Source organism: Rhinatrema bivittatum, chromosome 5, assembly GCF_901001135.1.
Source record: "Rhinatrema bivittatum chromosome 5, aRhiBiv1.1, whole genome shotgun sequence".
NCBI lineage: Eukaryota > Metazoa > Chordata > Amphibia > Gymnophiona > Rhinatrematidae > Rhinatrema > Rhinatrema bivittatum.
Window position 1 is genome coordinate 353,826,177 of NC_042619.1, and position 27,007 is coordinate 353,853,183.

Consider the following 27,007-nt stretch of genomic DNA (forward strand, 5'->3'; position numbering starts at 1 on the left):
GTCATTCCCTGGGCTCCTCTGGTTTTTTTTTTTTTTAGCCTTGCTGTACCTATTTCTTACACATTATTAATGCGTTATTTTAACTTTGAAAGAAAATCTTTCACATGTCCGAGAAGGGGCAAGCTGTTTGAAAAGAACAGGGAGTTAGCTGAGCCCAGCATGTCTCGACAAGATGAAAGGGTGCTATACAGTAGCTTGCAAAAGTATTCGACCCCCCCCCCCCCTTAAAAAACGTCAGCAGATTTGTGTCGATCTCAAATGACACAAACAGATTGTTCTAGACACCATGTTTATTGCAAACCAGCATGCTCTTAAAGAAAAGTCACAATTCATTATTTCTCTGCATCTTTGGTCAAATAAAATTAGAAACTGAAAAATGCTGCTTGCATAAGTATTCAACCCCCATGCTGTGGAAGCTCCAGGTTTACACAGATGAAAGTTATTGCCCTAACAATTGGCTTACAACTGGCCTCTGCCTGTGAATCATTAAAAAAAAAAAAAAAAGGTCAGTGTTTCTGGATAAAAGACCCCCTGATTCCAGTACCATTGGATCAGACAGTGACTGAAGGAAAGCTGTGAAAATGAAGAACAGAACATTCTAAGGAAATTAAAGAAAGTTATAGACACGCACAAGATAGGAAAAGGCTACAAAATAATTTCCAGGTGCTTGGATATCCCAGTGAGCACTGTTGGATCAATTGTGAGGAAATGGAAGCTGCATGGTACCACCCAGACACAACCATCCTTCAAAACTCAGCATCAGAGCAAGGAGGAGACTTGTGAGGGAAGCCACAGAGTGGCCAACAATCACTTTGAAGGAGCCACAGTGGCTGAGACTGGAGTGAAGTGAACCCGTCAACCATATCTAGAGCTCTGCATCCATGGAAGGGTGGCTAGAAAGAAGCCATTACTGAAGAAAAACCACATCAAAGCACATCTGGAGTTTGCCAGAAAGCATCGGAGTGACCCAGCTAAAATGTGGGATAAGATTTTGTGGCCAGATGAGACAAAAATGGAGTTTTGGCCAAAATTCAAAATGCTGTGTGTAGCAGAAATGTAACACTGCCCATTCCTTAGTAAACACCATCCCAACAGTAAAGTATGGGGGTGACAGCATCATGCTGCGGGGATGCTTTTCCTCAGTGAGGACTGGACACCTTGTTAACATGGAAGGATGGTGCAACATATACAGGGAGATACTGCAAGGCAACCTGCTTCAATCTGCTAAAAAAGCTTAAAACTTGGGAGAAAGTTCACCTTTCAGCAGGACAAAGATCCCAAGCACAAGGCCAAAGCAACACGGGAGTGGTTGAACAACAAAAAGGTGAAATTTCTACAATGGCCAAATCAAAGTCCAAATCTCATTGCAATCGAGAATCTGTGGCACTATCTGAAAATTACAGTCCATAAGCATCATCCAACCAACCTGAATAACCTGGAGCAAATCTGCCAGGAAGAATGGGCAAAACTCATTCTCAAACAGTGTGCAAAGCTGTTAGAAACTTAACCCATCAGATTTAAAGCTGTTATTGCAGCAAAAGGTGGTTCTACCAAGTACTGGTCTGAAGGAGCTGAATATTTATGCAAGCAGCATTTTTCAGTTTTTAATTTTATTTTACTAACAATGCAGAGACATAATGAATTGTGACTTTGAAAATGTAGTTTGCAGTAAAAAATGTAGTTTGCAGTAAACATACTGTCTGGAACAATCTGTGTAAGTGTCATTTGTAATCCACACAAATCTGCTGACCTTTTAGGGGGTCGAAATCTTTTGCAAGCCACTGTATATATATATATATATATATATCTCATACAACCTCAGGACATATAGAAACCAATATTCAGGGCCATTTGTCCAGCTAAATTTGAACTTAGCCAGAAAAGTCTTGTAATTTGAAATCCCCACTGGCTGACTGCCAGATAACTTCAAAGCATTCCAAGGGCAATTTGGGGTAAAGGTAATTCAGCCAGCTAACTTATCTGGCTAACTCCGGTCATGCCATAGAGCAGGTCTAAAGATAGGAATATTCAGTGGTGCCATCAGGCAGCTGAATATCCTGACAAACTCTGCTGGCCAGACAGCGGCTGAAAATGGACCTTACAGAGAATAACATGAATTAAATCTCCTTTATAAAGAATTTTGTGACAACACAACCCAAGAATATTAAATAAGACAAACAGAAAAAGAAAAACTCAACACTTTTTTTCTTACATTTTTATTACAACCCTAATACATAACACAGCTTAGTTAAGATGATTATACATTTTAATTAGTGCATTATAATGTTCAGACATCAATAGAAAAATCATATGTAAAGATAGAGCAAATTAATAAACAACGTGACTGAGAGGGATGGCATATTCTTTGCTCTCAATCTCCCTTCTAGTACACCTTTTGCATTTTCAAAAAGAAGGGGCAGACCGTCTCATGATATCCCTCCACACAAAATAGCAGGTGCAAATGTGTGCACGGGCAGTTTTGCTGAGGTCATTTTCAAAGTGCAACCAACGCTCATACCTTCAGCTTTGAAAACCGGTGCAAAGTCCACAGGTGAAAAGAACCCAAGGGCTTTGCGAGAATGTGGGGCAGTTAAAAAAAAAAATGACTCCCGAAACATTTCCCAGAAAAATGCAGACAGCGAAGGAGTAGGATGCACAAATTTGCATCTGATTGTGATAAATTGCAGGAAGACCTTGTGAGACTGGAAAATTGGGCATCCAAATGGCAGATGAAATTTAATGTGGATAAGTGCAAGGTGATGCATATAGGGAAAATAACCCATGCTATAATTACACAATGTTGGGTTCCATTTTAGGTGCTACAACCCAAGAAAGAGATCTAGGCGTCAGTGGATAACACATTGAAATCATCGGTTCAGTGTGCTGCGGCAGTCAAAAAAGCAAACAGAATGTTGGGAATTATTAGAAAGGGAATGGTGAATAAAACGGAAAATGTCATAATGCCTCTGTATCACTCCATGGTGAGACCGCACCTTGAATACTGTGTACAATTCTGGTCGCTGCGTCTCAAAAGAGATATAATTGCAATGGAGAAGGTACAGAGAAGGGCTACCAAAATGATAAGGGGAATGGAACAACTCCCCTATGAGGAAAGACTAAAGAAGTTAGGACTTTTCAGCTTGGAGAAGAGACGACTGAGGTGGGATATGATAGAGGTGTTTAAAATCATGAGAGGTCTAGAACGGGTAGATGTGAATTGGTTATTTACTCTTTCGGATAGTAGAAAGACTAGGGGGCATTCCATGAAGTTAGCATGGGGCACATTTAAAACTAATCGGAGAAAGTTCTTTTTCACTCAACGCACAATTAAACTCTGGAATTTGTTGCCAGAGGATGTGGTTAGTGCAGTTAGTATAGCTGTGTTTAAAAAAGGATTGGATAAGTTCTTGGAGGAGAAGTCCATTACCTGCTATTAAGTTCACTTAGAGAATAGCCACTGCCATTAGCAATGGTAACATGGAATAGACTTAGTTTTTGGGTACTTGCCAGGTTCTTGTGGCCTGGATTGGCCACTGTTGGAAGCAGGATGCTGGGCTTGATGGACCCTTGGTCTGACCCAGTATGGCATTTTCTTATGTTCTTATGTAGCAGCGTAGTAAATGACAGCGGACAATTAGCCAAATGGTGCATTCAGTCTGCCCAACATAAGAGTTAGAACTGCTGCTCTGCAAATAGTCAAACTATTTGCTCTTCATTTTCCACTAGTTCCCCGAGCGATCCTTCCTTACATAGGTAATGCACTCATAGAATTGTAAAAAGACAGATCCAATTCCCCATATAAACTCTATGTACCTTCTTCAAATCAGCTGTGAGCAAAGTAACCCCTTTAATAGCCTTTTAAAATTAAAATGCCTTGGGCCAAAAAACAAAACAACAAAACAAAACAAAACACATTGTGGGGCTTTACTGTGTTTTAAATGGTTAATTTATGAACTTAAAAATCATCTAATACCAGCAGTAAGAATGTTTCCTGGTAGGATTAAGAAGACATATAGTTACTGTACAAAGGACACCGAGAATTACACAAAATTCCAGCCAGCTTCATAGATAACAACATGGAACAGATAAGTTCAAAACTGCAGACCTGACCGGGGAGGCTGGGATTGTGAAACACAAGCAGGAGTCGCTGAACGTTAAGGTTTCTGGGAAGCTTATCTCAGTAACGTCCGCAGAATAAACACTTGCCAAAAAATCACAGCTCTGAGGAAACTAGGGGAAATGAGCAAAATCCTAGGACAGAACAGCCTTCTGCCGGGAAAAGGTTCCCAGCAAAGAACAGAGACAGCAGCCTCTCTGTCCAGGAACGCGAGAGCTGCACCAGTGATTGGAACAATGAATTCCCACGGGCCGTTGTGGTAGTGCTTGAGTTACCATTTCGGGTTTAAGGCAGGAGAGGGTGCCCTTTTCCATCTGGTACTTTCGTGCTATAAACCAGGCAAGCTGTCAGGGAGTGTGATCTTATATTGTGTACCACCTGCCTTCCTGATAGTGGGGTGGGGAAGGTCAGGACGCAAGTCCCTGTTAATGGGGGTCCTGAAGGCGGTGAACCGCGGTCTTCAACGGAGAGGAACCCTATGGGTTCCCATGGAGGTCGTTCGGCAGTAAATTCCAAACAAACATTGGATCCAATATGCCCGGAAAGAAAACAAATTACGTACAAATGAATTGGTAAAGTATTTACGTTGTAATCCTCCTCGTTCTGAATTGGACACAAGTTCCCGAGTCGGCTTAGACACACGGATCCCTGGGTAGCAGTGAATCAGACGATCATTTCCTCAGGAAGGCTGGTAAAAGCAATGTGCTCGCTTTGATATCCTTAGGTTTTCCAGACCTGTCTAAAAAAAATTAAAACAAAAGGGAGTAGTACAAAGTGTGCAATCTGTGAAATGGGGCTGTGTGTGCAGCCCCTCTTCTAGTGGTGGCTGTGAAGGAAGGGGGGTTAATCTCAGAACCAGGGCTTGATCCAAACACAGTCTCTCCAACCCTTGGCATGGATTCTCTAAATGGGGGAGGATAACACCTCCAGGGCCCAAGGCATTGTACAAAGGTTCCCTCCCTATAGCGGTGCTCAGTCTTCTAAGAGTGCCCGTGCCATGTAAACCGCCTGGGCACTCAGGAAGGGTGCTCCAGTATATACTGTCCAGCATGGTCAATGGCAATTAGCTGGCATCCTACACGTTTTCTTCTGGTTACATCCATGATCAATCCAAGAATTCAGCTCAAAAACTTAATCTGTGTCTGCGGTCCCTCGGTATTTTCCTCAGGGATCCCCTCTTTCTTCTTGTAAGAGTAGAATACCAGGCTGCCTTGGATAGCGTGGATCTCCTAGCTCTGTGGTCCACTGCTCGAAACAAACAATCTCCAGACCTCTCCATCCTAACAAATGGTTTAATTTTGCGCATACCTTGACAGGGTATGAACCTTACTCATAAGCCAGTGCATGCCAAGTCTGATTTCAATTATCTCAAATTTATTGCTAATGCCCTTCTTAATAATTGCATTGTGCCAAAGAGAGCTTTCCTGTGGAGTTCATAGGATTTTCTATGCATAGGCAACATGTCTCGAGGTAGGTGAAAGTTCATCTTAAATCAGGCCAGTGGCACCCAAGGCAAGTGGAACAATTCCTCTCTCTTTCTGCCACTTTACCTTGGTAGACACTCCTGTGTGGGGCTTCAGCTCTCTCCTCCTTTCTCCGTTTGCTATCCTTTGCTCTCCCCGCTATGTTCTCTGATGTTACTCTGCTCTTTCGAGCTGAAGAATCCAAAATCGCTACAACGGGGAATAAAAAAAATCCTTCTACTCTCATGCCTCTCTCAGGCAGGAAGGGTGAGCAAAACTTCCTCTTAGCATAAGAGACATCCCCACAACTGAAAAATACTTAGAATTCAATAAGACCACTATCACCAGCCACTAGATCTGGGCGGGCTACTCTTCCTTACCCTTCTTAGGGGAGTGATTGTAGGCAATACTGACAAAAGAAAATAGGGGAAACTACAAAAACAGAGCCCTCTCTTCCAATATCAAATACAAAATCCCCCATTAAACCCAGGCTTTCAGCACCACTCTGGTGAAATGGTGTGCTCTTCTCCTACCCAACTGATGGGTTCTAACACCTCTCTCTGAAGGAGTCTCTACATGTGAATAAAACCCACTTGCTCAGCACAGGAGAAAAACCTTTTCAACTGTGTACACTCAATAAGATCTGTCTAAATAAAAGTCAGGCCCGTTGGAAACACGGTTTTGGAGGAGCGTCGGCAGTTATTCTGGCATCTGGACCAACACCATACAGTGCCGCCACCGAGGGGATTTGTTCACCTTTTCTACAGCATGCCTTTACTGCGGGTCTACTACACCGACTGACCGAGCACGTAAAGACCTTGTAGGTTGTTAGGAATTGACCCCCTGAACCAGCGGTTACAGATATTAAAGCTCACGCTATACACACTATTTCCGATTATTTTAATGTCTTACCCTTGTAGCCCTTGTTCCACTCTTTCTTTGATCACATGGGCCCAGCTGAGAGCCGAGGGATCTCAGGGCTCCTGTTGTTCCTTTGACATGGGGAGGGTGGCCAAGGGGGAGAGATACTTGCTTCTAGGCCCTCTGGGCTACAGACTATTGGAATTCCTTTCAGAAACGAAACCACACAGCGTCACGTTGGAGTTGCTCCAAACTTAAAAGTTTACCGAGGAGTAGCTCCTGCCCCGGCTTCCACTTTGCACAGGAATTCACTGGGACGGTTGTGGGCCAATACCGGATCCCTGTCTCTGGGGGGTTTTTTATCCACCTCTGGAGCTGATCTGCAAACAGTCCGAGAGGATCTAAAAACCATATTTCACACAGTAGATGCCAAAAAATAAAATAAAAGAAGCCCCCTTGAAGAGGGATACTGGGATACCACTTTGAATTTCAGAAGCCTGTTTGAAGATTAGGGACACCATGTGAATTTGGAAGCCTAGGAACATCACTCAGTGTTGGCGACTCTGTGGATTGGAGTTTTGGAAGCTGTTAGAATATCGTCTGAAGTTGTCTAGGGTGGAGACAGGGATATTATGTCATTTTTTGAAGTTTTGAGATATCTATGAAGATTTCTCTCACACAAAGTGTTGGTCTTTTAGGATAGATTACGGTGGACTGAGTGACATATGTGCGGGGTGGTATTTGTTTTGAAGTGAGTGTATTGAGAGAATGCTGATTTTATCATCTTAATGATATGATTGTTAATTGATCTATAATGATTTTTCTATGAATGTCATACCCTTTGATTTTTTTGTAAACAGGAATATGTTATGGATTTGATTGTAATAAAATATTGAAAGATCTCTTTGAGGTGCATTATAAATGTTGTTGATTTTGATATGCAACATTAAATAGTTGATTATATTGACAGACTTACCCTTGTTTTATACTATATTTTTGGGGTGGTGGTTGCAATGATATCCAAATTGGTTTTTGCCATATTGACAAAAGGTGCATCATGTTCTGCTGACATCCATGGCAGAAACACAAATTCAAAGTCACAGGAATATTCATCAGCAAGCCAATCTTTCACCAGCTTTAGGGGTTTATTCCGGCTCCCAGATCCTCTAGATGCTTGAGACATCCCCAACTGAGCTCTCTTTATTGGTACCTGAATAATCTCATGACTTCTCTTCCTTCTCTAATAGCATAAGGCATTTCCCCTACACGGGACCTGTTATTTCCTCCTCAGAGAATCTACTGAACTGGTAAGGCCTCCTCATCGCCAGGGTCAGAATGCCTTCAACAGCAGACCACGCATCCCTGACAGTCTGGAGGACGCCCGGCTGTCTATCCACTTCTACCGAATCCAGAAATAATTATCTCCCAATCGGGCAAGAAAACCGGGTTAGGTTTCCCCCTAAGGCGGAATCTAAGCAAGACGCCCACCTGGAGCCCCTCACAGCAGCTCCAAGCACTGTTCTCCCTCTCCGGTAGCTCTGAGGATTCAGACTTTGGGTCCTTGACTGCCTGAGGAGAAAAAGCAGGCAAACCTCTGGGTTCTTCTTGGAATCTCAAAATTAGACTTCTCAATTAGAGCGTGTCAGAAAACGCACTACATTTTTTACCTCAACACTAAGTGTCTGTAAATTTATTTATTTTATTTATTTATAACTTTTTCTATACCGAAGTTCAGGTAACAGAGTTCCTTATCACTCCGGTTTACATTGCAACAGATATAAATATTAAACAATGACAACAAGTGTCTTACAGAGAACAGGGAGAGAACAACTTGGATAACATAACTGGGAACAAGAACATTACAAACTATTAATGCGAAACAAGTCCATGGAGAGGGAGATTAGCTATTGGTGTCTACAGTCTGTGGGAGTTGAGGAGTACTTAGTAAGTTATGGGAATGCTTGACTCCTCAACTCCCACTGTAAAGTCAAGTGGAAGATATTCAGGCCAAGACAATAGTCAACTGTAAAGTCGCATACATCAGCAATGGACAGGAACGTCTGGGAGCCCCTCCCCCCTTACACTATTGACTATTTCATAGCTTACATCAGGTTCATAATTTCTTTGAATTTTTTTTTTTTCAAAATAATTTTTTATTGAAGAAAGCACATGACATGCATTAGCATAGGACTACAAAGAGCCCGTTCAGTGGATTAGTAGAGCTTTTCAAGTGGCTGAAAGATGGAATATAAACACAAGAAATATATATATATTTTTTAAAGAAGTCTGTATATGATATGATATCTAGGCCGGGGGTGGCCAACTCCAGTCCTCAGGAGTCACGCACCTGAGGACTGGAGTTTTCAGGATATCCACAATGGATAAGCGTGATATCGGTCTGCATGCACTGCTCCGTTCCATGCAGATCTTTCTCATCCATATTTCATTGTGGATATCCTGAAAACCTGGCCAGTTTGTGGCTCTCAAGAACCGGAATTAGGCTATATTGATAATCCCTCCCTCCTGGCCTTAAACCCGATTTGTCACACCTCCCGCACAAAAAACTGTCACATGTCAAAAGGAAGGCTGAATTGGTTGATGCCCAAATATTCCGTAATGCCATTGTTTCCGTATGAATATAAATCTATGACAGCTCTGTGTATGTTATATATAACATTGTATTCTAATACAGTGCGAAGCAACCAGACATCGGTCATCAGATTAATAATAGTGCATCTGTATTATGTCTCTATTTTGGAACTGGATGCTTGCAGGACTTCTAATGCAACAAATGGTGAAATTTAAAGGTCTGATGCACGTTTATTGACGTGCTAGTTGTAGAAAGCTTGTTAATGTTGTGATGTATCTATTTTCCTAGAGGCGCCCTTTCGCTCACCATCTGTGCCCCTTTTGTGAACAGTTTACAGTGAGCTATACACTTGTTTCCCCCTAACTAATAAACGTTGTGTGCAGATTTCAGGATGCCTCTGTTTCCCTGACAGCTACTTCAGGGCATTATTGCTAATGTAAGGTAAGGATTTGGGGTTTTTGGTTTTTTTTTTTAGGTATTTTACGGTGGTATCCATGATGTTAAAAATAATCAGAACTGTTAAGGCAGTGAAACAATGCATTCCAATAAATTTAAGTCCCAGCATACACCAAGGACAAATTGCAAATTCCATCCACTCCAGTTAAAGTAGTTTGTGTGAACTCACAGAAGGGTACTATCATGAAGAAAGCATGTGTTTTTATTTGAGGGAGTAACTTTATGTTATTTCGATTAATTTTTAGTAAGCTTGGTGTTCACTCATATTTTTAGGTTGCAAATATCCAGACTATTTCCATATGAGGTGTTACATCAGAAATGTATTGAAATAATACAAGTAATGTCAATCCTCCAATCCTGGTGGTCTAATTACAGCCATGAGCAAAGAGTTCTGGGATACCAACTTTGTACAGAACCTTAACCAAAGCAAATTCTAGTCACGTTCAGTCCCTTCTGCTCCATATCTTTTAAAGCATATGAATGAAAAGAGGGAGCGACACTATAATTTGCCAATATCGGATGCAACTATTGTGTGATGAACTCTCGTGATCATAACCCCATCTGTCAGAGAATGAACTGTTTGAAATTCAGTTTGTGTTAAAATCTGAATTTTCTTGGGAGCCTGATAGCTCCTTGGCGGTATTTCACGCAGCTGGGAGAAAGATTTGGGGGTCGTTTTTTTGAGCCCGGCAGGGGCTGCAAATATTGTAGAAGCAACATTCACAGCCACTGGTGAGAGGGAGCTCCTCCATCACCCATTTGCCAGTGCCACCTTCTGGCCAGCATCGGGTACAGGCATAGCGGGATCTAGAAGGACCACGGTGTCTCTCTTTCTCGGCCAAAGACGGTCAGTGCCATGACTGGGCTAGATGCAGGGAGGATAAAAACTCAGATCGATAAACCCTGCGCAATTGCAAATGACAACAGCCCCATTCAAATCTGGTTCTCTGCTTCAACCGGCAGCACAAAGAAGCAGGGAAAAAAAAAAAACCTGTCGAGACTTAAAAAAAAAAAAAAAAGTTTTGGAAGATATTCAGGCCGATACAATAAAGCCGCACGGAAAAAAGGGACAATAAGCGTCGAGCGCCTGCTTTTCTAACATGCACCCAGCCACCTCTCCTGGGCGCATGATAAGAATATTTAAATGAGGGGGTCGTGCTGCCAAGGAGGCGCTAGGGACAAATGGGTACCCCTAGCACCTCCTTGGCAGCAGGCACCCAGGAGAGATAGCCGTCAGGGGGACTGTCAGCAGGTTAGGAAAACGGACGCTCAATTTTAGGAGGGTCCCCTTTCCTAACCTGGCCGCCGGCACACTTTAAAAAAAAAAATCTCTTTATTTATTAAAGTTTTTGGCATACAGTAACATACTATAGCATATAAGCGCCTCGTTGGCATCATATTAGGCAGGGAGGGAAAAAAAAAAAAAGAGTCTACAAAGCACACATTCATAGTGAAAATGCAGATACATCCAGAGAGAGAAATACAAGAAGAAGAAATAACGCATTAAGCAAGATATTGATGATAAATATCCCTGATCAGATTGTATTTAAAAGTCTGACCCTTCAACACATAACGAAGTTTTTCCAAATCAGCCACCACCCTCACCTGAGATCTCCAGCGATTTACATTGGGACTAAACGCCAAAAGGTTGCGATCATGTATCTGGCAGCCAGGAATAATTGAGTAACTAGTAACGACATTTTACAGGTATGGACGAACCTGCCCCTAAAAAAAAAACAGTAAGGGCGTAATACTTATTGGGAGCCCCAGTATATCAACAATTTCCTGTCTGATTCGAGACCAAAACAGTGGCAGGCGTGGGCAGGCCCAGCACATATGCTTATAGGAACCTCTCTGCCCACACCCGCGCCAACAAAGAGGACTTGCCTCTGGTATGAATTTGGAGTAATACGCTGGCGTACGGAACCATCCTGTGAAGTAGTTTAACCATCAACTCAGTATGCGTTACACAAATAGAAATGCGATGGGCAGCCTGGCAGATAGTCTTCCAAGCTTTAACATCTAAATTCACCCCCAAATCTGCACTCCAAGCCTCTATCCGAGCAGGGGACGTAGTGGAACCACATTTTCCTGCAAGAATGCCTTCGTACAATAAAGCGATCCCTTTCCTCTTTGCACCGGAGTCGCTCGAATACTTCTCCACACTATTCAACGGCCGTATTGGTTCAGCCAGGCTAGAACGGTGCTCCAGAGCTCTCCTTAACTGGAAAAGGGAAGCCCGCGACGCCCGGCTGAGCTGGAACTCGCTCTCTAGTTCAGAAAAATCCATAAAAATATCCTCTTCCCATAAATCAGAAATAAGGACCAACCCTTTGTCTCTCCAGGCTTTGAAAGTGGGAGAAAAAGTGCAATTGGCCAGAACCGGGTCCTCAAAGATCAATGCAATAGGGGATAACCTTTCCCCATCCATACCCAAGAATTTCTTCACTTGGCTCCAAACTGTAAGTGTATGAGTCAGGATAGGACCGGACCTACTTATTTTACGCCTCAGGTGAGAAGTAGAAGCCAGAAATGGAAGCGTAGCTAGATTAACTAGTTCAGCTGGCTCCTTTTCTAAGCCCACCCACGCCATATCCCCACCATGCAACCATTCGTGCATTCCCACCAGCCGGGCCGCCCAGTAGTAAAAGCAGATATTGGGCAGAGCCATACCTCCCTGGGATTTGGGACGCCACAAGGTACTCAGTTTCAATCGTGCCCTACGCTGTTTCCAGACAAATTTAGTCATGGTCTTATGTAAGTCAATGAAGACCTGAGCAGGCACATTACAAGGGAGATGTTGAAAAAAATAAAGCAAAATGCTCAGCATAGACATTTTCAACAGATTAATCCTACCCGCCCAGGAGACTGATAGATGGTCCCACAGTCCACTAGCTCTTGTTTAATGCAACTAAGCATAGGACCATAATTTTTAGACTAAAGATCTCTAAGGTTCTTAATAACCTGAATACCAAGATAGGTAAAACTGCTCTCGACTCTCCTAAAATTGGATAAGCAGGCCGGCAATGGAAATTTATTATCAAGGGGTAGTAACTGACTTGTCATAGTTAACTTTATACCCTGAGAGTTGACCAAATTCTTGAAGATTGGTCAGCAAAGCTGGGCCTAATACTCTCTGTTTAGTTAAGTAGATCGATACATCATTTAGAACATAAGAAATTGCCATGCTGGGTCAGACCAAGGGTCCATCAAGCCCAGAATCCTGTTTCCAACAGAGGCCAAACCAGGCCACAAGAACCTGGCAATTATCCAAAGACCAAGAAGATCCCATGCTACTGATGCAATTAATAGCAGTGGTTATGCCCTAAGCAAACTTGATTAATAGCAGTTAATGGACTACTTCTCCAGGAACTTATACAAACCTTTTTTGAACCCAGCTACACTAACTGCACTAACCACATCCTCTGGCAACAAATTCCAGAGCTTAATTGTGCGTTGAGTGAAAAAGAATTTTCTTCGATTAGTCTTAAATGTGCTACTTGCTAACTTCATGGAATGCCCCCTAGTCCTTCTATTATCCGAAAGTGTAAATAACCAATTCACATCTTCTTCTTCAAGACCTCTCATTATCTTAAAGACCTCCAGACGCATACCCTGAATTGACGGATTTTGCCGGATCGCCTGGTCCAGGGGTTCAATGGCTAAATCAAAAAGAGGGGACAGGGAGCATCCCTGTCTAATACCTCTGCCTACTGAAAAAAAAGAAGAGAGTAGGCCATTAACCAATAACTGGGCCCTAGGCATCTTGTACATAGCAAGAAGCCAAGCAATAAACCTGTCTGGTATGCCCGCCTGAGCCAGAACGTCAAAGAAAGGGCAATGACTATCAAAGGCCTTCTCCATGTCAGGGATAGCACTAGGCCAGAAATTCCCCTTAGTTTGGCCAGGTGGAGAATATTGAATAAGCGTCTTGTGTTGGAAACAGACACTTTCCCTTGGGCAGCTCAGAAATTAGCCAACTGTATTTCTTGTAGTGTAATAGGTGCTAACAATCCCTCAGCTTGTTCATTGGAAAGCACCAGCATATCTACATCTCTAAGAAAGCGTTGAATATCCACCCTGGGAACTCTATTTCTTGAGGTACAGTTGGGACTGAACCCTTGGAACTTGTAACTTTAGAAATAAAAGATTTGCCCCACCTTCCTCTCAACAGCCCTAGCCAGGAGAGTACCCGATTTGTCTCCGTGTTCATAAAACTTTGCCCTGCTATATTTCATAGCTTTTTCTATTTTTTTCCACCTCTAAAGATTGAAGAGCCTGTCTAGCCTTTTCGAGCTCTCGCAATGTGTACGGAGAACAATTCTGTTTGTGTAGGGCTTCCAGTTTGTGAATTTGGACCAAGAGATCATTAATTTTTTTCTTCCTGTCCCTTGGGAGAAAACTAGCATAATTAATTATTCACCCCCTCAGAAAAGCCTTAAAGGCCTCCCAACGCAGTGCAGGTTCATAGTCACCTTCCCAATTGTGCTCATTATACTCAATAACAGCTTTTTTAACCAAATCAAGGAAATGTTGGTCTCCCAACAATATAGTATTAAGTCTCCAGGAGAGGGATGGGGAAGTAGTATCTTTGAATGAAAGCTGTAAATGGACTGGGTGGTGATCAGAAAGCGTACAGGGCAATATAATCACAGCATTGAAAATGAGAAATTCAATTTTTTGAACAAAGAAAATAATCTGACTGTATGTACCATGTCTGAGTGAAAAAAAGATGTAATCGCTGACCCCCGCATGTCTCCCTCCATACATCTACTAGTTGTAGCATATCATTTAAGACCATAAGTGGAGACCCTTGAGATGAAAAGGAATGGGGTGAAAGGACCTATTTAATTTAGTGTCAGGGTACACATTCCAATCTCTGCCCGTGTATAGCAGCCCAAAACTAATATTGACAAGGCGATCAACGAGCACTCTAAAAAAAAATTCCGTGTGACCTGTGTTAGGCCTAAAGACATTGACTAAAGTAAAATTAAACGAACCCAATCGAGAAACATGTACTTCCTTTCTGGATCACTAAAAGATCTATTGACCCCAAGGGTAGGTTTTTATCAATGAGAATACAGAGACCCCAGCTACGGGAATTGTAAGAGGAATAATAAACAGAGCCCACCCCCTCACATCTAAGCTTAACATGTTCAACATCGGTGAGATGGGTTTCTTGTAAAAAGAGAACTTGTGCCCGCTGCTGCCCAGTCAACTGTAAAATGCATTTTCTTTTATTAGGTGATGAAATGCCCCGCACATTTAGGGAGAGACAGTTCAAAGAGGCGGCCATTTAAAAATAGAGATAATTAGACCAATAAGGATGAGAACACCACAAAGAGCAAAAAAGGAGCACCGAGTTCTTACCTCTCCCAGCCAGTGTCCCAAGCCGATAGGCAATAACCAATGCATTAAGAAAAGGAATTAGGGCCAGATAATCAGAAACAGAAAACACTGCTAGTATAGTCGGAGTATGCCATTGTTTCATCCTGTCCTATATATATTCAGAGAAAACAAACCCCAAAACTTACCCCCACCACAACCCCCAAACAATAACCATACAACACCCTCCCCAAAACCTAATGAAAACCTTTACCCGTGTACCCCTCAAGTGGGAATGACTTCGGGACCCGAGGGGAGGGCATGCCCCATAAACTCGATACAGTATCATCCTAGCCCCATAGGTGGCATTCTGGTCACAACCTAAGACCTGTCATATTGGGTCAGCCCAAAGGTCCATCAAGCCCAGTATCCTGTTTCCAACAGTGGTCAATCCAGGTCACAAGTACCTGGCAGGATCCCGAGGGGTAGACAGATTTCATGTTGCTTAGATGGTCCTTAGATGGATTAATAGACTAACACCATTTGCATGATGTGTGCCTACCAGACAATTAGGAAAGTAGGAATAATTAATTTTAAACAATACCGCAATCACTTCTGTACCTTGAAAGATAAAAAAAAATAGGTAGGGGGAGATAAAGATCTTGTTTCATCATCATCATCATCATTTTGTTTTTATAAAATTAAACTACTGAAATTACATTTCTGAAATTTTCATAGTCCTAATACTATTCGCTTCAGAGCAGGATCCTGGTACTGGGCAGCACCACTTTACTTATTGTGTAGGGGGCATTCTAAAAATACCAGAAACAAGACTTCTCCCATTCGCTATAGAGAGCAACATTTTGAAAATAAAACCCTCAGAAATTGTTAGCTTATTGTTTCCGACAGGGCTAACGAGCGGGCGGGTGCAGATTCCCTTCTGCCGCTTTCATGTGGGTCTCTAGCCAGTCCAGGTATTTCGAAACCCGCGTGTAAACTCCGTACAGGCCCACCTTGGCACACCCTTTCCCCCAGCTGACCACGCCCGTTAGAAACCAGGTGTCCTTGTACTTCGTGGCATGAGGCCCGCCGCTGTCTCCCTTGCAGGAGTCCTTGCTCCCTTCCAGGTAGCCGGCGCAGAACATATTGGCCGAGACGTTCAACTTGCTGTGCCGGACGCACTCCTGCGTCCTCAGGCGCGGCACCTCCACCCTCATGAGGACATCCGGGGTGGCGCCGCTTTCCAAAAGCCGCCCCCAACCGCTCACCGTGGAGTACCTGATGGAGTTCAGCGTCCGCACCGCAAACCTCTCGTCCGGCAGGCACAGCGGGACGACGTGGTCCGTATAGTTAACGGGCTGATCTAACCTCAGGAGGGCAATGTCGTTGTCGTGGTTGGTAGAAAGCCCCACATAGTGTTCATGGATTATCATTTTAGTGACTCCTCTTTCTTGTTCCGTTCCTTCCGACACTGATATTTTATGTTCGCCTGAAAAGAAAGGAACGCCACATTACATTCGTATTTGGAGATGAAGCTACATGCAGTAGAGGGAAAGGGTAAACTCATTTTATGGTGGTTACTTTTTTTTTTTATTCAGTGGTGCATTTCTAGTGGTTCTCCGGTTTCTCTCTTTTAAAGTATATTAGCATCTGTAATTGCAAACCAGCAAAACGGTGTAGTTTTTTGCACGGTAGGGCTATGAATCCTGAGGACTCCACCACTCACGGGGGCCACACTGAGCAGGGACCCGGGCTTCCTAAGCTGAAATGTACCTTGCAATTTCTTTCAGGGCAGGGGACCTTGTCGCTATGTGATTAGTTTTCATGCAATGTTATGTATATTAATTGCCAATGCTGCACGAATAGCAAATTATATGCCACACGTTTCTCTTTGTCTCATCGTTCCTCTGATGCCTGATGTGGGGGAGGTTTATGTCAGAGGCCTCCGTTGTCCACGTTTTGCTATGACAGTGATGCAAGTTCTGCTAATCATTGCATAAACTGGTCAAAAGTAAAAAAAACCAAAAAAAAAACGAACTACATTACACAGAGCCTGTTTCAAGAAACCTGAGCTGACTCACTCCATTAAAAACTGCTGGGCAGAACCTATCAGATCAGGGGCCAGCATTAACCTTGCAGGGCGCGGTTGCTGGCAAGGTGCCAGCCCTTGCTCTAGCTTGTCTCCCTTTTCCTGGCCTTGTCCAAAACACAAGTTTCTCACTAAAGTGATGCACGGTTAGTGGTGGGAATGTGGTGGTAATTTTCTGAGGCCAGCAGCATCTTCTACCTTCTACTCCAGCTGCAAAGGGGAAGAGGAAGCAAGTTCAAAAAACCTGGCTTGACTTGGCAGAAAGTCACTACCGGTGGGGGTGAGGAGAGTACCTACCCAGGGTTACGGTGAGTTGGTTGGCCGGCACCTTGACCAAACAGTGAGCAGCAGTGACCACCCAGACGGGAGAAAGCAGGGTACCACCGCAGATGAATTTATTGCTGTTCTTAAGCAGAGCCTGCAAGCAAAAAACGTGACATGTTAAAGCAACTTTTTACTTTGCTTCAGAAAAGAACGAATTTCCTTGGGAATTTCCCTCCTGCTCTCTGCAGAATAAATGTTTTTCGGTCAGGGATCTCCTATCACTATAATAATCAACTGCACCATCGTTCAAACAAAGCAACACAGCTCCCAGTGTTCCACAGACTTACATTTGCAGGAGAGTGAAAGGCAGAGGGGAAACTTAAACATTTCCTATGGGTGGCTTTAAAATGGTAGAAACGGATCGCGAGAGACACAAATCTGACTTCAAGGAATGACTTGCCGGGATGCCGGGCAAATGCCAAGCAGGGGAGCTGTGGCATCTCCCACCCCACTAAGTTCCTCATGGGTGACCCATCCAAGGCCGAGACACGAATCGCTTGCCGTTTATACACTGTCCAGGTGGTGCATCGGCCTTGAGCAAATCCTTAGGGGGGAGCTGAGACGTAGCTGAAGATGTGCCGGCCGCCATCCAGCATCTTGACAGCCCCGGAAAAACCATACAAATCTCCGCACTGAACAAAGCAATAGATCTACCCAACCCTGCCTCTGGTCTCAAACAGCGCTTTAAAGAGATGCGTAAGAATAGTGCATATGCAGATTGGCCCATTCCAGCAGTCATGGTTTAGGGATGCCCTGAGCCTGGACTCACATCCCTGGCTATATTATGTTTGATTACCTTTAATTGCTCTGTCTTCCCCTAGACTATTTGTCCCTGCTGCATCCTCTGGCAATGAGTTCCACAAGTTCACTAATGTCCATTTAACATTCCTGGCAAAATTTTAAAAACAGAAGTGTGGTCAAAGTCACAACTTTTTATCTTCTTCCCCCTCCCCCCTTCAGCATCCTAGTTGCTGGAAGTTTATATTTTTCAGCAATTAAAGGAGGCCTTGCTCCTTTTAACAGGAAGCCACACCGAATTCCCTCAGGACTATTAGGCCTAATTTCTTAAGGACTAATTTAGCAAGGCCTGTCCTCTATTCCGGGACTAAGGCAAGACCCCCCCCCTGATGGATCAGGCCCCCGAAACATAGATATGTAGGTGTCTACACAAATGCGGGCCAAAATGCCCTGCGTGAATTCCGCGTTCATTTTATCTCCCAAAAACGTATTCTCGCAGCAGTGCCGTGTTCAGGTTTGTTTTGAATTGGGGCCGGCGCATTTGACGGGGAAATGGCTAGTCATTTTTAGCGGGCAGGATGCAAGATACAGTCTCGGACATTCCACTTCAAGTCGGCATATTAGTCACGGCGCTTATTGAATATTCGCTTCAAGCTTCAGCTACTTAAGCCTTAATGATGGACAGAGCCCCCCGTGCAGACATCATATTTATGTTTACATTTCTTTGTATTCATTCTCAACAATGTATGATGTAGGAGCGGGTTCACTGGCGCGCTCTTCCCGGAGGCCCGTCTAATAAGTCCCAACAATGCTTCTTGGACCCAAATTTCCTTCCCTCCCCTCCCCCTCTCCTGGATAGCGTAACGCACAGGAGTTATTGGCTTATTATTCTCCACATTTGTCATTTTTAACTTTACCACAGCTTCTTAGGCATCTTTTTATGTTAACGATCATCTAACGCATCTTGAGGATAAGTATAGCAGGAGTAACTGAAGATAAGAGTTTAAGAAAGGAGAATTTCATAAAACCGGGGGGTGGGCATGGCCATAATAACAATATCAGAAATAGTCCATAGAATTATGGGTCAAAAAAACAAGCTGAGGGTGATAACGTTTTTATTGGCCTAACAATACATCCGTGATGATCTTTCGAGAGTTGGCCCCTCTTCAATCGGGCCAGTGAAGAAACAGCACAGTCATACTGGGTAGGTCTCGGGCTGTCTGCATACGCCACTCATACGCTCAGTCAAAGGAAGGGGGAGGGGAGGGGAGGAGGGCAGAGGTGATGAGACGGCAAAAGCTTTGCAGCTGAAAGGGCCTATTATCTGATAATGGGTGAGAAAGCCGATGCCCTCTTACAGTATACAACAGCAGAATTAAGAATAGTCTAAATATAACTAAAAACTAATTTCCGCTCCTTTTTAAGACCAATTTCCAAAAAATAAATTTGGATGAAATAAAGATTTATCTTTAGTGCAGCTTCTTGAGAGTTTATCATCAGCTTATGCAAAGCCTTCATTTTGACTTTCTTATTAGAGATGTGTAATCATTTTAAATGCATGGGTAAAATGTAGCCAAAGAGTTCATTTTTGGCTTTTACAAATAAAACAAATGGAAAATTGACCCAAACAAAAATACCTGAAAAATTTAATTTTCGGTATTTTTGTATTCGTGTAATTTTTTTAAAAAACAAAAAAAAAAAAACGGGCCTGCTCCCACCACTGAGACCTAGGTCCGATACTGGAGCTCGGCCCAAGGCTAGGGCCCATCACTGAAGCCCAGACTAATGACCAGGCCCAACACTGTATCCTGTCACCTAGGCCCCGACTTGATGCCAGGCTGTGATTCGAGGCCAGTTCCTATTTCTGATGCCCAAGCCCAGAAGCCCAGGGCTAGGCCTCCTGCTGTATTCTTTTTACTTCCATCGCCTCACAATTATGCCACCTGCCGGAAGGACAAACCAGAGTGATGTCACTGCAGCATCTTCTTCCTGAGCGGATGGTGCCATTTTGATGTACGGCCATTGAAATGTATGGCTGTACATCAAAATGGCACCATCTGCTTAGAAGGAAGCGGATGGTGGCATCTGCTCCCTCCTATGATGCACCTCAGTGGCATCACTGTGGTGCATCTTTCTGGCAAGCGGCATCATTTTGAGGCAATGGAAGAGGAAAAAAGAAAACAGAAGGCCTAGTCTTGTGCCTCATTAATGGGATCCTGTCTTGGGCCAGGACCCTACATTGGACCTGGGTCTCATGCGATTGGACTAGGCCATGGGCCTAGCCCCAGCATTGGACCTAGGCCTGGGCCTAGGCCTTGACAACAGGACCTGGCTTTGGGTTGGGCCCCATTGTCAAGCCTGGCCCCAATGATGGAATGTGGCTGAGGACGAGCCCTGTCATCGGGACTAGGCCCAGGTCTCAGTGACAGGAGCTGGCTTCAAGCTTCAGGTCAGGCCCTGGTGTCATGTCTGCTCCTGCACGTAGGCCCAGGCCTCAACGATGGGACCTGGCATTGGGCTGGCTCCCTAAGTATAGACCTGGGTATTGGGGATGGGATACAGCCTTTGGTTGGATCCCAGTGTTGGGCTTAGCCCCAGACTATTTTTTCTTTTATTTTGAAGTCAATGGATTGTTTCCCCCCCATTGACTTCAATGTAAAATAAAAATACAAACATTCTTTTTTGTTTGTTTTGGAATGAAGGTCTGTGACCTCAAAATGAATGAACAAATAGAAGTGAATTTTTGGAGGCTGCACTTCCCTATTTCTTATGCAGTCTAGAGATTGGTTTCAAACCACTTTAAAATTAAAATGAGCCATTTTCAGCCACTGAAACTGAATCTGGTTTGAAACCAGTTTTAAGTACATTGTACAGGAAGTTAAACAGCAGTTGTGGCAATGTTCTCTCAACCTAACTTGATGTTACCCAGGTAGAGAGTCTTTCAAGGTAGGTTGAGAGAACATTGCACAAATCTCATCTTTGAGTGAGTTTCCTCACTCCAAGGGTCATCAAATCTTCACACGAGAGCACAGTTCTGTTCATATATCTCACTTTGAATGTCAAAGTGGCCCCTATCCCCTACACTAATACCTAAACCTCACCTTGAGTTATTAGATGGGCCTCCCATAGAGATATAAATACCTATCTAGGGTGAAGGCATCTCTCTCTCTCTGACCAAAGAGCCATCAAGCCCAGCATCTTGTTTCCAAAATTGGCCATTTCAGGCCACAAGAACCTGGCTATTCCCTATGTCAACTTGATTAATAGCATTTAACAGGCTTCTCCTGCAAGAACTTATCTAAACTTTTTTAAATCCAGCTACACTAACCACATCCTCTGGCAACAAATTCCAGAGCTTAATTATGCATTGAGTGAAAAATAATTTTCTCAGATTAGTTTTAAATATGCTACTTGCTAACTTCATAGACTACCCCCTAGTCCTATTATCCGAAAGAGTAAATACCAATTCACATTTACCCGTTCTAGACTTCTCATGATTAATTTAAAGACCTCTATCATATTCCCCCCTCAGTCATCTCTTCTCCAAGCTGAACAGCCCTAACCTTTTTAGCCTTTTCTCATAGGGGAGTTGTTCCATCTCCTTTATAATTTTGGTAGCCCTTCTCTGTACCTTCTCCACTGTACCTATATCTTTTTTGAGATGCGGTGACCAGAATTGTACATAGTACTCAAGTTATGGTCTCACCATGGAGTGATGCAGAGGCATTATAACATTTTCTGTTTTATTCATCATTCCCTTCCTAAAAATTCCTAACATTCTGTTTGCTTGTTTGACTGCCACAGCACACTGAGCCGACGATTTCAATATATTATCCATCATGATGCCTAGATTTCTTTCTTGGGTGTTAGCTCCTAATATGGAATCTAACATTGTGTAACTATAGCATGGGTTATTTTTCCCTATATGCATCACCTTGCACTTATCCACATTAAATTTCATCTGCCATTTGAATGCCAGTCTCGCAAGATCCTCCTGCAATTTATCACAATCTGCTTGTGATTTAACTACACTGAATAATTTTGTATAATCTGCAAATGTGATTACTTCGCTCATTGTATTCCTTTGTAAATCATTTATAAATATATTGAAAAGCACTGGTCCAAGTACAGATCCCTGAGGCACTCCACTGTTTACCCTTTTCCACTGAAAATACTGACCATTTAATCCTACTCTCTGTTTCCCGATTTTAACCAGTTTGTAATCCACGAAAGGACATCGCCATCTATCCCATAACTTTTTACTTTTCTTAGAAGTCTCTCATGAGGGACTTTGTTAAAAGCCTTCTGAAAATCCAAATATACTACATCTACCAGTTCACCTTTTTTCCATATGTTTATTAAACCCTTCAAAAAAATGAAGCAGATTTGTGAGGCAAGACTTGCCTTGGGTAAATCCATGCTGTGTTCCATTAAACCATGCCTTTCTATATGCTTAGTACTTCTGCCTCAACTGAGAAAGCAGGATAGTATAACTCAGCAATCAGTCTAGGGTTGCAGGTTGAAGTATCAATACCAGCTACATTCTTCAAAATACCAACTTGTCCATTTCTTGGTAGTATTGATATCTTCTTTGATTTTATTCTCCTTTTTCTTAATATATTACATATATTTTAATCCTTCTATTTTCAAACTTTTTTTTAACCCAAAATATATGCACCTTTGTTATGGCCATATCCCCTTAGAAAAATAAAAATGAATCAACAAAGAGTGACATTTTTTTTAAGACTCACCTGCCAAGGGCATTCACCTTTTAGACATTCATCACCACCTACAATTCGTCCATCTAATGCCTTATCTTTTTTCTCTAGGACCGGTATTTTCCCACATGGGTAATCAACTGTAGAAGAAGAAGATCACTATATTACATTAGATAAGTATATTTTAAATGATACAGACATATAATTGTAAAAGAAAACAACTTAACACCAGGGTTTACAAAAACAAAATTAGGTCATTTTTTTAGGAGCTAGTGATTAATGTGGAACCATTGTGCGACAGGGGTATACAAACCCATCACTGGAAAAAGTGACTTTAATTCAGGTGAGAATAAAAACCTGAAGAAATGACCCACAGGGAATAAATCTCAGTACATTTATTTGAAAACATTTTTACTTGCTTATAACAAACAGCACAAAAAAGCAAGGTACAAATCCTGATGGTTGAAACACACAAAAATACAAACAATAATAAATATAAAAAATATAAAACAGTGACCCTCAACTCTAAAATGAGCACAGTAAACTATTTTGCAGTAAATCAGAACTTACATAATGTTAAAAAAAATGTGATATCATAACTCCTACAAAGGTTGCTAATTACTGCCTGTGTTGTCCCAAAACTAATGGGGATGAACAAAGTTAACTGTTAGAGCACAGTGCTGGTCTATTCCAGAGTGATGCAATGTTTTGTGTTGCAGCTAAATTAATATACTTAAAAGGTCCTCCTGCTGGCAATGGGTGCACACCCTGGAGTGTACAGGATCCATTTTTCCTGAAGGTAAGCTAGTCCCATCCCTTTCAGACTTTTAAACTGCAGCTTAAATTTGGCCCCACCAACTCAGTGGAAACCAATGCAGCTCTTTCAAATAAGATGTAATATTTATTTATTTAGAATCTTTTCTATACCGTCGTTAAGATGGGTACCGTCACAACGGTTTACAGTAAGGCACATAAGAGTAGTGATGCAAAATAGATTCGGCGCGCGCAGGGAGGGTTTGGGGGGTACGCGCGTACCCCTTTGAAAATCTACCCCTAAGTTGACTTAGAGAATAGCCACTGCTATTACTAGCAACGGTAACATGGAATAGACTTAGTTTTTGGGTACTTGCCAGGTTCTTATGGCCTGGATTGGCTACTGCTGGAAACAGGATGCTGGGCTTGATGGACCCTTGGTCTGACCCAGTATGGCATGTTCTTATGTAATGAGGTTAGGCTGTTTTTTTTCTCAGTAAGTTTCATTCTTGCTATGGAATGTCTCTTCATTTGATGTTGGTCTCCCAGTTCTAGTCTTTTTAATGTAATTCTCATTCATTAATATTCTGTGAGTAGCCCCTGCCTCTTCTCTCATCAGATGCAGGGGCTCTTTGGAGAGTTCAGATGTCAATTGGCAGCCCATGCTCCCTAGGTCTTTTCCTGGAAGGTGGGAAAGAGAATTCCTTCAAAGTGTTTAGGCTTGTGAAATGTCCTCTGGTACCTCCCAATACAAAGAAACATACCATCACATAAGGCTTGGGTTCTTCCAAAACAAATCCGTTTTCCGGGATACGTGATGCAAACGAACAATCTGGCAACTGGTACACTTTGGAATAGTGCAATCCGAAACAGAAACGGGAATGAAAGTGCATTCAATTGTTAGTAGGCAGTCTTCTGCACTAGGGAATCCTTTCTTCAAAACTCCGCCTCAGTGTATTCGTTAGAGATGCTCCCAACCTTAGGACTTTCACTGGATTGGTTCCTGCTTGATGGTGTTGTTTGACCTCTATAGTCCAGTGAGTAGAACTGGAAAATTCTCATGAATAGTTACATTCCTGTTGGCTCTTCTTTAAGCAGCAACTTAATAGCAGACCCTCAAAGCCTGGAAGTCCTTTCTTTGACTCCAGCCTGAATTTCCATTCTTAGAACAGACAGTAATCTTCAGGCAAGGCGCTGCCCTTCCCCAAATTTTCCAAATGATGGGGGGTGCTAAACACAACATAAATTACTCCTCCATGGATACAGTGAAGGACTTTGCTCAATATTGTGGGCAGTGAAGCTCCCACGGCACCCACACAGCTAGCTCCTATACTCTATTCTACAATTTTCACCAATAGTTACTTCTGATTATCTCATTCTCAGGATTCTCTTACACCTCAAGAATTCTCTCAGATTTTGTGGACCTGGGAACTCCACCCTTGAGTCCTAGCCACCTACTTAGGGTAGGAGATGGAAGAGAAGAAAAAACATGAGCCCAAGTGAGCTCATGAGTTCTTATAGAAACACACTCCTAGAAGATACCTAGCTTTGGAGAGTATCCAAAAACTCTACACGCCTACTTTCTGATCTACTCCAGGGTATGTGAAGACACTGATGCCAATAGTAAGCGATACCCTTACATGTGGATGATAAGTGGCTCGCTTGTAGGCACAGAACTAATAACAACCATTGAGCACTTTGGTCTAATGTGTATTATAAACTCTTTTGTTGCAGGTCTATTTTACAACACTTTATGCAAGACACATTATATAGCACTATATGCACTAGTTTATACTGTACCTGCTCATTGATACATTATCAAATAAACAACATGGGGCCAATGTTCAAAGGCATGGATAAATACCTATTTTGAATATCCTAATATGTATCTGGCTATATTTTAGACAGATAATGCGGGGTGGTGTCCCCTGATGATATCTGGAATTAGATGAATTTATTTAGCTATGTTTAGAAATAAGTGGGAAGAGATTTAAAAATCATGCAGGTAATGTGTGCCTGGATAACTTTAAGCTTAACCAGCTATATTAAAAAAATATATAGCTGGTTAAGCTGTTTGACAAATATACCTGGGAACTCTCAGGATTTCACCCTGAGACTCGGGGAATGTGCATCAGTCGCAGGGTCTCAGGGGAAACATTAGAAATCTCAGGGCCTCTCTGTACACAGCTCAGCCCCTCCCCTTCCTCAGTAAGCCTGCAGAGAACAGGAGAGGTGGGGCGAGTCCGGAGCAGACTCTGCAAGCTGCATGTGGGGAGAAACTGGAGAGAGGCTGCAACACACACATACAAACCTCAGTCTGCAGCTGTGATTCCAGGACTTGGGACTCCCTCAGCTAAGGGGCAGAGTGAGGATGCATACGTCATGTCTCAGAAGACTGCACTTTAAATGTCCTTTTTCATGTAAAATCTATTATAAATGCATAATATGTTAATTGTGTGTGAGAAAGGTGCGACCAGGAGGAATGCGCTCAAAGTCATAAGGTTTGCCTAGGGCACCTAATACCTTTGCACCAGCCCTGGGCCTGGCCTGAGACCTCCTTGGGCATTCCCCTGGGGTCAAAATGGCTGGGGTCTCAAGATCAGCCGACACTATTTTCTTGTTCGGTCATACAAAAAAAACATGGCGCAGGCTGGCCCTGAGGACAGTGCCATTTTGATGTCACGATGGCAATGGTCTCATGGTTAGCCAGCGCCATTTTTAAGAGATGTCCATGGGGCAAGAGTCAAGTGGACATCACTCTTGCCCCTTTTTCTATGCAGGACCCCCCCTGGACTGGATAAGTGGGAGCCGGGATGGTTCCTGGCCCTGGTACTTTATTTTCAGGGGTGGGAGTTGGGACGGATCCCCATTCTAGTCAACCACCAACTTGGTCTGTCGTTTTATGTACCCTGATGAAAGTTGTCAATACATTTTCAACCGGCTCTGTGACTAAAACTTGAAGCTTCACAAATGATGGCTGGCAAGTTAAAAAATGATACGATAAACTGAACGTGCCTCGTTACCTTCTGAAATGCAAGACTCCCCGTCGCTGTCTAGAGCGTAACCCTCTGCACATCTGCACTGTCGAATGGTGGATGGATTGTCCCTGCAGAACTGTTCACAGTTACCATTGTCGTAAAGGCATTTCAATGTACTATTCAACGCTAAAAATGAAAAAAAAGCACACAAATATAACTACAGGAGCCTTGTAATGCTTTTCTAGACTTTAAACACAAAACCTCTGTGCTTTGATTCATGAACTAGTGAATTCTTTACATCTACTACATCAAATATTAGACAAGAAAATGTGTCATGGGAGTACATTCAGATTTGACACAAATTAGGTTCTTAACACAATTTAAGTTTATTTGAGAAATAGCCTAGTGGTTAGAGCAGTGGACTATGAACCAGGAGACCAGGGTTCGAGTCCTGCTGTCGCTCCTTGTGACCATGGGCAAGTCACTTTACCCTCCCATTGCCTCAGGTACAAAAACTTAGATTGTAAGCCCTCTGGGGATAGAGAAATACCTTCAGTACCTGAATGTAAACTGGTGTGATATCTCGATTGAATGT

The 27,007-nt window shown here is 42.8% G+C and overlaps 1 protein-coding gene across 1 annotated transcript in view; it reads right to left on the bottom strand.

Annotated features, from left to right (window-relative positions):
* Positions 1-15,485: 15,485 nt before the first annotated feature.
* F7 (coagulation factor VII) overlaps positions 15,486-27,007 on the bottom strand; it is a 28,253-nt gene continuing 16,731 nt past the window's right edge. Inside the window, exons 5-8 of the mRNA XM_029604669.1 lie at positions 26,458-26,598; positions 22,715-22,821; positions 17,199-17,319; positions 15,486-16,301 (exon numbers count right to left, since the gene is read on the bottom strand). Of these exons, the coding sequence (XP_029460529.1) occupies positions 15,724-16,301; positions 17,199-17,319; positions 22,715-22,821; positions 26,458-26,598 (947 nt within the window). The 3' untranslated portion in view covers positions 15,486-15,723. The remainder of the gene's footprint in view (positions 16,302-17,198; positions 17,320-22,714; positions 22,822-26,457; positions 26,599-27,007) is intronic.